The sequence below is a fragment of the Pteropus vampyrus genome, unplaced genomic scaffold (assembly GCF_000151845.1).
Source record: "Pteropus vampyrus isolate Shadow unplaced genomic scaffold, Pvam_2.0 Scaffold135, whole genome shotgun sequence".
Taxonomy (NCBI): domain Eukaryota; kingdom Metazoa; phylum Chordata; class Mammalia; order Chiroptera; family Pteropodidae; genus Pteropus; species Pteropus vampyrus.
This window is the reverse complement of record NW_011888916.1, coordinates 1,884,163-1,896,899: the sequence shown is the minus strand read 5'-3', so window position 1 is coordinate 1,896,899 and position 12,737 is coordinate 1,884,163. Positions and strand designations below refer to the sequence as shown.

Below are 12,737 nucleotides of genomic sequence, written 5' to 3'. Positions count from 1 at the left end.
GTAGTACAATGATCTATGTTTAGAAGACAAACTTAAGCAGAAATAGACTTTTTTCTTTACTCTGAAAATCTAAGTAGATTTGAGGGCTAATTCATTTCTGTGGCTTTGATAACTTGAAATGAATATCCCCTTGCATTTAGGCAGGTTTCCCATATATTGTGGCCTTCTACATTTAATGGTACTTTTTTCTTACTTTATCATCTGTAGTCTATTCTGTACTTTAAAAAAAAATCTATCCAAATCTATTAATACTTGAAGTTTCACTGAAGTCCCATGGAGTTTTCCCCTAAGTGCCCATTCCATCAACATTATGTAAATACCTCTAGTGCTGTACTTTGATTCTTCTCTTTCTAATCTGACTAACCATATAGCTTACTGTTTGTCCCTTTCTAGATGGTAAACTGCAGAAAATGTTGACCAAATCTTATGCTACTTTTCTGGTTACATCATTCCTTCAACCTCTGCCACCAAAAAAATGAAAAAGAAAGAAAAGTACTCTTACCCCCAACCCCCACCCCAAAGAGATCACCTGGATAAACAAATGATTCACTGGCCCTTAGAAATTATATTAGAAGTATCATGTCACTGTTGTTGCTGTTGTTCTTACTGGGCCTTATGATGTTCCAGGACTTCTAGGCACTGCAAGACAAAGATGAATACGATATACTTCCTGGTCTCAAGATGCTTTATAGTCTAGTAAGGAGATATTTATGTACAAAACTATGTGACAAGTGGTATATTGGTGTTTTGAATGTTGTTCTGAGGTAGTATAAAGAAGGAAGCCACAAATAGTTTCCAGAGAGAGTCAAGGAAGGCTTCAGCAAGGAGGGGATATTTGAGTGTGGCTTGAAAGATAAGTAGAATTTGAGGAGCTAGAAGAAAAGAGAAGAATATTTTATGTAGGCGAAAGACAAAATACAGTGAGTTATGAACATATGCATCATCTTGTCCATTTGTTTAAGGAAGTAGGATTTTTTTCTGGTTAGTTTGAAACACAGATTGTTTATTTCTATATTTCACACATTGCTTTAACATCAAACTTTCTTAAAAGCAGACTTTTTGTTAAAAAGTCAGTGATTTTTAGTCAGTTTTTAGATTATGGAAAAAAGAGGGACTTTCAGAATGGAGAGCCCTTATTAAAACACAGATATCTTCTGTAATAGAGTTGGAAAAATACAGTGTGTTCTTTGTATGTAAATGTCTCTTTTAACTTATCCATGCAGGATCTGAAAAGGAAAGCCACTTCTCTTTTATCAATCACGAGGTACATGACAACGGAATCATTGATGCACTAGGAAGAGATTTGGATTCCAAATCTCACTAAGTGATCTTGAAGAGGGGAAAGAGCCAATGTTTTGCATCAGTTTTTCTGATCAGGGTTCCTGTGGCTTAGTGTTTTCCTTCCTCCTCCCCCTTCTTCTGTCTGGCTATTCTGAAACGTTGGTTCTTTGAAGCTGTGATATCTGTCTTGTATTAGTAGATATGTGAATATATGGGGTATTGTCATTTCAAGGAGTTTCTGGAGATTAAAGAGTTAAGTAGATTGTCATGTTATCTACTGGAATTTCCACTTGGTCAAGTATAATATTCTGAAATAATACTCTTGAAGTCCATAAGATGATGATATTTTTGCATAGTAAGTCCCTGTTGTACAAGATCTGAAATAATTTTTTTTAACCAGAAAGTAATGAAGTCTTTGGTACTTCAGTTTTCTGCTGCCTTATTCATAATTTCTCAGTAGGAAACACACATTTCGGTGAATAATTAGGCTTTTTTTTGGGTAAGACAAACTATTTTCTCTGGTGGTCTTATTTTGCTACTACTGAAACCACATGTAGAGGGTGAAAACAGTTAATTTTCTTACCAGTATTGTAGTTTTTGAAACCTGTGGAGTGTGAATTGAAATTATAAAATAATATTTTTACATGTAAAATAGATTGAATTTTATAGAGGATGAATTCTTTAGTAGTGGACTTTCCTCTGTACATATTAGTAATAGTGTGAGTGGTGTGGCCCATGTGTTTTGTATCTGACCTGAGTGTGTTTAAATGATTATAAAATACTTTGGGTTGGGTTACTACAACTTTAGCTTTGAACAGTTCCCTGAATTCTTTCTATATTTAACATAAAATGCTTTTTTTTTTTTTGTATATGTATTTTATGGTGCTTGGGGGAGATTTTGAGGATGTGTCTTTAGTGTCCTATAAAGATGGTTTTATTGTTCCTTAAGTGTAATATAAGGCTTCTGCATATATCTTTTCTCTGCACACTTAAAATTCCACAAAAGGGACTTTTTCCTTTTAGTGTCCTAAGATTCAGCAATGTTGGCCATGAGGAACCAGCCTAATAAATTTCTCTCATTTTTTTCTTAAGATATAAAAGAAAAAAAGGACATGATTTCTTGAGATGTTATTAACAGTTTTTTTCTGGCCAGCTTAATGTGAAACAATTTTGCTCTTGGATAGAATAAATTCATCTTCATTAATGAAAATGAGGCCCTAATGTAATCAGAGTTTATATAAGAACGTCACCTACCCTGTCTATTTTATCTAAACTGGCACTAAAATACCTTGGCATGTTTCATATGTGGAGACTTTGTATAGCTGCTGCCCTTGAGCCTCTTTTCTTGTTCTATTTTCCAGGTGCGCCACCGAGCTTCTGGTCAGGTGATGGCTCTTAAGATGAACACGCTGAGCAGTAACCGGGCAAACATGCTGAAGGAAGTGCAGCTCATGAATAGACTCTCCCATCCCAACATCCTTAGGTAATGGCTTTTTTGTCCTTCTGGGGATCAGTGAGAAAGATGAAACATTGTTGGAGGCTTCTTAGAATAGCATTAATCTAAAAAGAGGGATTCGGAATTTTCTGCTGACTCAGTCTTGCTGGAGATTAGCTGTGCTGTATGTAGGTCTTTTTCTACCTATTGAGACATAATTTTCTGGTAATTGACTGCATTTAGTAAAACAACTTCCTTCTGTCCCTCAAATTGCTTTACTCTTAGTAGCAGCTCATCAGAACTGTTGTTTCCTATTGTTGAACTGGTAATTTATCAAAGAGAAAAGATTTTAGTCTTTATACAGTATTTAATTTTTAATTGCTTAATAATTTAATTGCTTAATAATTAAATCAGTGAATGAAAATTAAAAATTCAGCTATGCCTCAGACTAGCCTTAACTTTCAGTACTCACTTTAGGTGACATAGTTTACCTTTTTAAAAGAGGATTATTTTTATATATAATAAGTTTACATAATTATCACTTTCTAGTAATCAGCATCTGAATCTTCTTCACTCTATCTTGTTTTTTTTTTACTGAGGTGAGTATATTTCCAAATGAAACTATGAGGGAGAAGAAACTTTCCTTTGCTCTCCTAGGTCCTTTCAGCTGATCTAATAATTAAATCTACATGAGACAGATTAACAAGAGAAAATAACCTAATTTAATTACATATTTACTCATGAGGACCCCACATATATGGAAGAATCAAAGTCCCTCACATACATGGGAGTTCAGAGACAGAAAAGCAAAATGAAGTATATATGACATTCTGAGCTAAGGATGAGGTAAGGCACTTTGGGGCTTCAGTGGGTCATTGCAGGGGCGATAAGAAGAGCAAATGTTCAGTAATTAGTAGTTTGCCCTGCCATATAGATAGGTCAATAAAAGCTTATCTCTGATAATCTCTTATTATGGGCAAGGCCCCTAATTCAAATTCTTCTAGGTAGTTAAAGGTGTGGGGGTGGGAGGAAGAATTTTCCCTTGAGCCTGCAGGGTCTAGGTTCCTTTAGCTCAAAATAATCTGCATACCACAGAGGCACATCTTGGGGTAACTTGTTCTGAACTCCTGCAAAACCAAATAAGACAATTTAAGTCAATATATATTTAAATAGGGCTTATGAATAAGACATTTTGAAAAGTTAAAAGTTCTATTTACCTAGGGTCATTTATTGCTAATATTTATATTGGACTAGAGAGAAATCATATAGCTTAAATATGCTTTACATGTTTGGTCAGTAGTAGTAAATTATGGAATTAGATTATAATGCTTACTTGAAACTTCTGTCTTTGTATAGAATGATTGGCTTCCTAGTCCACTATGAAAATGTTCAGCATGTATTTTTATTATGATGATTCTCTCTCCAGTCCACAGATCAAATAACATATTTTTGGTGATGTGTCAGACATCAGAAAGGTATAAAGGTAAATATAAAATGGAATGTCTGCTAGCAAGGAATTCACACTCTAATTGGGGATTTAGGACTTACATACATGAAAAGAGAACTAATAAAATCAGCTGGGAGACCACCACTTGGAGTAGAGCAAACTCTAAGTGCTATAGAAGTGCAAAGGAGCGAGAAATCATATTAGGTTGGTAGAGTTAGGGAACTTTTTTTGGAGGAGGTTGACTCTAACTGGAACTTGAATTTTAATAGGACTTTAGAAGATAGGGAAGAAACTCAGAGCAAAGGAGCAAAATAGTAAATAAAAAGCAATAAAGCAGAGGTTAAAAGTACAAAGTTTTTTAAGGAGTCAGTGAATAAAACTCCCATTTGGCTAATAATACCAATAATGAGAAACCATTTATTGAAGGCTTGTTGTATGATGGATGCTTTACCTATTTAAAGATTTAATTTTCACAGCTATTCTCCATTGAAGGAACTGAGGCCAAGAGATTATGTGTTGGCTAAGGCCTGTGACTCTGAGGCCTAGACTCTTCTACCATGCTTTTCCTAGAAGAACTGAGGATTTGATAGGATGGTATTGGTAGATAAAGGTAGAAAGGTAGAATTGAGCCAAATTATTTGGAAATGCTTTACATGAAGCCAGGAAAATTGTATTTAATGCTCTGTGTATTGAATTCTGAGCAGGGACTAGCTCGACAGAGAGTAATGGATGGCAAACAGAGAAATGGTTTAGCGTTGGGAGACTAAATGTTTGAGAGTGAGATGGAGGAGGCTTGATTTAATATTCTGCTTTAGAATTTTTAAGCTGATCTTATTTTCATCTTCCTTAAAAAACATTTTTATTGTTTTTGTTGCTATCATAGAAGTGATATATCATTGCTATGGAACCTATAGAAAGTAGAGTTAGCAAAAATAAATAAATAAATACAAATAAAAACTGCCCTTAATCTCAGCACCTAGGGATCAAACTAGTATTAACACTGGTATATTTCCTGCCAACTTTTTTTATGTCACTATTTCTTTTCTTACTCTCTTCACTGTGAACTTGACTGGTGAATGCATCGGAAGATTGACTTTAAATAATTTTACTCCATCACAGCAAACTTTAAAAAATACAGTTGTTATATAATAGAGTAGTACAGTATAGTATAATGATCAGAAATGAAGGCTCTCGATTCTAGATCAAGATGCCTGGATTTAAATCCTGGATCTTGAGAAAGTTGCATAACCTCTGATCCTTAGTTTTCCTGCCTATAAAATGAGGGTAATGACAGTAAATACATCAGAGAGTTGTTATTGAGGATTAATTAAATAGCACATACAAAGCACCTAGAATATCACCTGGCTCGTGGTAAGTATTCCATGTTAGCTCTTCTTATTAGTTTCTTTTCCGCTGGCTAATGCTTTAAATGGCCCTTTGAAGCCTGTCTTTTATCATTCATTCACTCACCAAACATTTGTGGCGTGCCTGCCACTGTTTTTAATACATTCAAGGGGTTTCTGCTAGACCAAGGCTGTTGAGAAGAACTTTCTGCAGTGATGGAAATGTTTATCTGTGCTATCCAATATCCATATACGGCTAATGAGCATTGAAATGTGGCTGGAATGAACAAGGCACTGAATTTTTTATTTGATTTGATTTAAATTACCACATGAAGTTAGTGGCTACTGTATTGGACATTACTGGGCTGGAGTCCACCTACATCTTTGATCTTATTTCACAAAATACATGTATGTGTGTTCCAGCTTAGAAATGTGTTGTGATGATTCCATTCCTGTTATGATGTCTCCTTGAGTTTCTTGGCCTATCTCTTTTTGGTCCTGTTGTTCAGGAATGACACATCCCTCCCTTTTAACTTACAAGAAGTAATATTTTTTGTTCTCAGCTAAATTTTCTAATATAGAAAAGGTAGTGTTAACACTATCTTGATCTTTACAATAAGCCAACAAATGAGATAATGTGTATAAAGCACATGGATTTGTTATAATCCACAACTATATAATACATGAAAATTATTGTAATTATTGTTAACCATGGTGGGTTTGCACTTGGATGGTGACTCTTTGTTCTGCATAAGCCATCTGTCTCAAATATACTGCAGTTAAAAGCCTGGAAATGGTTTACTTTTTAAAAGAAGCTTCTTATTGTTCATAACTTTTATGTTTTTATGTCTTCAATTCCATTGTATATTTTGAATACAACAAAAGGAAATTATCTTACTAGTGGCCTAGAGCAAACAGAGTCCTCTTGGCTTTCATTACTCATAGGAGTTCTAACTATAGCAGAAGAAACATTTATTATACTTCCCTAGGACACCTTAAATATTCAACTGAACACAACTGTGTTATCTTCTAAAAATTCTTAGTATTTTTATTTCATAAATACTTTTCTAGTTGTCTTAGAAATTTACTAAAACTTTTTTTTTTTATATTTTAAAATTTTTGTGACTGTTAGCATGGCTCACAGTCTGTTTTCAAAACAGTAAATATTTTAAGCTCTCTTTTATAAGTGCAGAAGCTGAAGCAGAAGTATGAACCAAAGTTTTCCCTCAAATTGAGATTATTAGATTTAAATTGGGAAGAATCCACCTCTTGGAACCCTACAGTTTTCACAGAGATGCCTCCTTGGGACTGACCGCAGGAGGGAGGTTGCTCAGCAGATGAGGTTTTCAGTTCCCTTCTCTTTATCCAGCCAGAGCCACCTCCACTTTTTTTTTGTTTTATATTGAACTGTTGTATAAGAGTTTTGAAGAAAGGGTCTCCTGCTTGTAAACAAAGAAAAAGTTTAAAATCATTGTATTAGCGATTTGGAAAGTCTATATGGAAAAGAAGGCTATGTGCATGACATGGCAGATGCAAGGCATCTATTCCTTTAGGCACGCCTTGGTCCTCTGCTGGCACAGCTATTTTGTGCCCGGCAGGAGTGAGTAAGCTGAACTTCACAGTTTTCTCTCCTTTTCTTAACCCCAATCTCCCTACTTCCTCTTTTCCTTTTATCTTTCTCTCTCCTAAGATTTCTAGTTGGAAGGAAAAGAGTGGGCCTCGTAAGTCATAGAGGCAATAGGTATGTATATTTTGTTTGTTTGTATATATTTTTTTAATACATGGATACAGTTAAGATTGGTTGTTTTATCATTAGTTGCTCTAGGTTATCAGTTAAAAAAAGGAACAATAAAGTGCTTTGTTGAGTGCAGGGACTGATTGTCTGGGCCCCTTGTGAATAAGGTTGTTTATGCCAGGAAGTCTTGTGCTTAAGATCTGTAACCCAATTCCATGCCCTGCTCACTTCTACTCCCCAATGGCCTTTCTGAGGACCTGTACCAAGACTTGTTCTCATACCTCTTTGTTATTCTTCATACTCTGAGAAATTTAATATTTTTTTTTATAGACTCCTCATTTCATTCTCATGCTTTTTTTTTTTTTTTTTTTAGGCCACATTTGGAACTTATTTTCCTATCTACTAGTTTTTGTTCAGAATCGTTTTAGCTCTCCTTCAAAATCTATTTGCAACAGTATGATTGACATTTTGTTAAAATGGAGAATATGCTTTCAATTCTCCAAATATTTACTTGGAACTATTCATACTCAGTCCAGCCTTGTGCTAGGTAATATCATGGTGAATATAAGAGAAATAGAGGGCTATTGTCTCCCAGACAGTCTCCTTAGGAAGCAAACTGTACCTCTAGGAAACAAACTAGTATCAGCTAATGCTATGAGGATATGGCAGGATGGCAGGATATTTTCCTAATCTCAGTTATTAAGATAGCTATCTTTCCAGTTATCCATTCTGAACATCCCCAAATCACCTTTAGTTATTCCTTTTATTTCTTGCTTTGGATCAGAAGCTAAACTCTTGATTCTAAATCTTCAAAGCCTTTTGCATCTGTTTCTTCCCTTATACATCTGTCAGTTCAGCCCTCTTCACTTTTGCCTGGAATGAATTATTTTCCCTCTTCACCTCCCCTCCTTGCCTTCATTATTACTGATACACAGCTCTAATTGTATAGCTTCTTTCTTTAAAAACTTTTGTGGCTACCATTGATTTCAGAATTGAGTCAAAAATTCTTTAGACTGACAGTTAAGGTTTGATCTGTTTTTCCAGCTGTATCTTCCACTATTCCTCTTATGCACTTAACTCCATGATTTCCAAATTGTGTTCTCTTGGACAAGTTATTTGATCTCTGGGCTTTGGTTTCTCCTTTTTAACTAGGGGAATGGACCAGGTCATCGGTTAGAAATCACATTGAATTATTGTTGAATAGTTTTTAAATGATCAGGTATAAAAAATATATTATCTCAGAGGTGTGTGTGTGTGTGTTACAAAATAAATGGGAAGTGTTTAAAAATGATGGATTAGCTTTTTCACAGTGAGTTTGCCGCCAGAACACAGGCGTCGTCAAAACCACCACTAAATCTAAGCCAAAATGGGAAAGGAAAAGATTCATATCAATGTGTCATCATCAGACATATAGATTTCGGTAAATCTATTACTACTACTGGCCATCTGATCTACAAATGTGATGATATCGACAAAAGAACCATCAAAACACTTGAGAAAGTGGCTGCTGAGATGGGAAAGGGCTCCTTCTGGTATGCCTGGGTCTTGGATAAACTGAAAGCTGAACATGAGCATGCTATCACCACTGATATTTCCTTGTGGAAATTTGAGACCAGCAAGTATTATGTGACTTATCATTGATGCCCTAAGACACAGAGACTTAATGAAAAACATGATTACAGACATATCACAGACTGACAGTGCCGCTCTAATGTTGCTGCTGGTATTGGTGAATTTGAAGCAGGTACCTCCAAGAATGGGCAGACCCGTGAGCTGAAGGAGAAGATTGATCTTCATTCTGGGAAAAAGCTGGAAGATGGCCTAAAGTTTTTGAAATCCGGTGATGCTGCCATCATTGATATGGTACCTGGCAAGCCCATGTGTGTTCAGAGCTTCTACCTATCCTCCTCCCCTGGGCCGTTTTGCTGTTGGTGATACCCCTCTATGAAACTGACAGTTACTCTGGGTATCATCAAAGCAGTTGACAAAAAGGCAGCTGGAGCTGGCACAGTCACCAAGTCTGCCTAGAAAGCAAAGAAGACTAAATGAATATTATCCCCAGTACCTACCACCCCAGTCTTAATCACTGGTAGAACAACGATCTCAGAACTGTTTGTCTCATTTGGCCTTAATAGTAAAATACTAGTTAATGATTGCAATGCATCATAAAACCTTCAGAAGGAAAGGAGAATATTTTGTGGACCATTTGATTTTCTTCGTGTGGCAGTTTTTAAGTTATTAGTTTTTAAAGTCAGTACTTTATAATGTAAACAACTTGACCAAAAATCTGTCACAGAATTTTGAGACACATTAAAACAAAGTTTAATGAGAAACCTGTGTGTTCTTTTGGACTACACTGTAACTTCCTATAGTACTACTTAGATAAAAGAGTTCACTAAGAGTTGCCTATAACCTTTTTGGTGTTACATCTACTGAAACTTTAGAATTTGATAGTTCTGGGTTAACGTGTTTTCTGGGTGGGAACTTTAGGTTTTTTCACTTTGTCTTAAGGAGAGGACTCATCTGTTTACATGATAAAAAGCTATGAGAGGAGGTCTGTTGGTGCAACACTTCATTGATTAGGACAGATAATCAAAGAGTAACTTTGTTTATGTGTAAGCAAGTTTAGAAAGGCCAAATTCTATAATATTAAGGTCTACATGGTGCATATAAAATTTTGTGTAGTTACATCAATATTAAGTTTGTTATGTCAAATTTTAGTTTTCTAATTACTGGAATGTGAATTCTCACATTTATACATACTGAGATATTTTAAAGAATCTAAAATGAGGCTTACATAGTATTGAGCATTGTCTCACTACAGTTAATTGTATCCAGATTCTAGGAAAAATAAATGATATTGGAAATTGAAAAAAATGATGGAGTAAAGTGGATCTTTCTGATTTTATCTGTAATCTTAGTAGCTAGATGAGTCTCAATATAGCCCTCAACACAAATTTTGTAATGCTAGCATATTTGTAAGGAAGTCTTAACATTTCTTTTCTTTTCTGTGTGCCAAAATAGAAGGTATAAGGACTTAGGACTTGAGTCTAAGTTTCAATTTCATATAACCAGAAAATTTTGTAAGATAAAATATAGAATAAGCTTCAGTAATATTTATATCATTGTTTGTGGGTAGTGAAGTAGTACAACCCCAGAAAGTAGATGATTTTTTAAAAATTTATTTTAATTGAGATATAATCTATATATAATAGAAGATGATTTTTAATATAAACAATGACCACCATTTATTGAGTACCTATTATGGACTACTATTGATCATTTTTCTACCCCACCCCCAATTTTTCCCTTCTAGACCACTCCCATCTCAGCAAATGGAACCATCATTTATCTGTTACTTAGGCCAAAATCTAGGAGTCATCCTTATTATCATTTCTTTATACCCTATTTTAAACCATCAAGTGGTTCAGCATTATTTTTAAAATATGTCCTAAGTCTGACTACTTCTTATCACCTCTACAGCCACCATCCTAACTCCACCCTTTTAATTGATCTCCTAGATTCCCATCTAGCCAGATGGAACTTTAAAATGGTAAATCAGATCATACCATATCCTCCCCTCTCACCCGCCCCACCGACCCCAGCTGAATTTCCTTCTATGACTTTTTGTCACCCTTCAAATAAAATCCAAACTCTGGGCTTTGACGTACAAGGCCTGAAATGATTTGACCTACCTGCTTCTTGGACCTTATTTCTGATCACTCTTCCTTTATATTACACCATTTTAATCTTCCTTATTGGCTTTTTTGTTTCTCAAATACACCAACCTTTTTCCCACTTTAGGATCTTTGTACTTACTTTTCCCTTTTCCTATAATGTCTTTATCCCAGAATCATATGGCATGCTTCTGCTGAGATAGCCCTTCTTCAGAGAGATCTTTGTTGGCTAGCCTATCTAAAATAGCCATCCACATCACTATGTATCTTTTCACTCTGCTTTGTCTTCATAGCTTGTGTCATTTCTGAAAATATCTTGTTTATTCATTTATTTACTTATTGTTTGTAGCCTTCAGTATAGGATGAGCTCCCTGAGAGTAGAACTTTATCTTGTTCATTATTGTATTTCCAGTGCCTATAGAACAGTATCTATAGAAATGGATACCAATTAGAAGCAAGCCAGTTTGCATTACAGAAACCTAAAAAGCTCAGAAACTGAAGGTGGGTGTCAGGCTTGGGCTGAAAACAGAGGACTATTTTAAGTCTTTTAAAGGGGAAACTGGGCCTGTAAGTCACCATCACCATTCATTGCAACTAATAAGTTAACTCTCATCTACCCTGACAAGATGACTTTTATTTTTTTTAAGAAAAATTGAATCAGCAGTGCTTCATGCTAGGTAAGCATCTAACTTGAGAGAAGATAGAGAAGGAATACTGAGAAGAGAGAGATGAATGGATAGATTACCTACTGAATAGTGAGGCTATTGATACTTCTAGTCCTCTTCTATCATCTGGCTCTCAGGCAGGCAGGAATCATTCCCATCCCACCCTCACCCTCACCACCTGCCAGGAAATTGGTGGATTTGGAGAAACTGAGTAGCCTTAGGTAAAATAAAACTTGAAAAAGTAACCACCAAAAAAATCTTATAATTATTTACTTATGGAAGATAGAGAAAATAATGTATCTGTGAAACAAGAGTAATATACTATAAAATAGGAATAATTAGAAAACTACAAAGATTCTCAAAGATTCTTGGAAATTAAAAAATGTTATAAAACCATTTGAATAGAAGGTCAAGGAGATAAAGTTGAGGAAATTATCCATTAATAGGGAAAAATCAAAGATGGAAAATACGAGAGAAAAGATAAGCAAATTAAATGATCAATCCAGGAAGTCTCTTTTTGATTAATACAGAAGCATTTTCTAGAACTGAAAGGCATGAACTTCCAGATTGAAAGGGCCAACTAAGTGCTCAGCACAATGAATGAGAAAAGACTCACTCCACAGCATATTATTATGAAGTTTTAGAATATAGATAATAAAAATAAGATTCTAAGCACTTCACAGAGGATAACAAAACAAAACAAATCTCATACAAGTGATTGAGAAAATTAAAATTATATTAAACTTCTCAACACCAGCTCTGGAAAGCCAGACCAATAAAACAGCGCTTTCTGAGAGAAAATTGTTTCCTACTTAGAATTCTATATCCATCCAGACTATCCAGTCAAGCATGAGGATTGAATAAAAACATTTTCAGGCATGCTAGGTTTTGAAAATTTTGCCTCTCATGTACCTTTTCTTATGAAGCTACTGGAGACTTCCTGGATTGATCAAAACAAGGGGGTGAACAAAACAATAAAATAAAAAGAAAGTCATAAGATCTAGAAAGAAAGAGGTAGAAAGATGGTAGCAAATTCCAAGGTGACTGCTGGGCAATAGTCTAGAGAATAAACAGTCCAATCTGGAGCAGGATCAAGAGCTCCAGGAAGGGAGTTTAAGGAAAGAATTTATAGATTTCCAGATGTTTTTGGCAGG

General features: G+C 35.1%; 1 protein-coding gene across 1 annotated transcript in view; it reads left to right on the top strand.

Moving 5' to 3' along the window:
• The window catches only part of TESK2 (testis-specific kinase 2), a 107,357-nt gene that overhangs the window by 52,660 nt on the left and 41,960 nt on the right, over positions 1-12,737 (top strand). Inside the window, exon 3 of the mRNA XM_011367582.2 lies at positions 2,643-2,764. Within this exon, the coding sequence (XP_011365884.1) occupies positions 2,643-2,764 (122 nt within the window). The remainder of the gene's footprint in view (positions 1-2,642; positions 2,765-12,737) is intronic.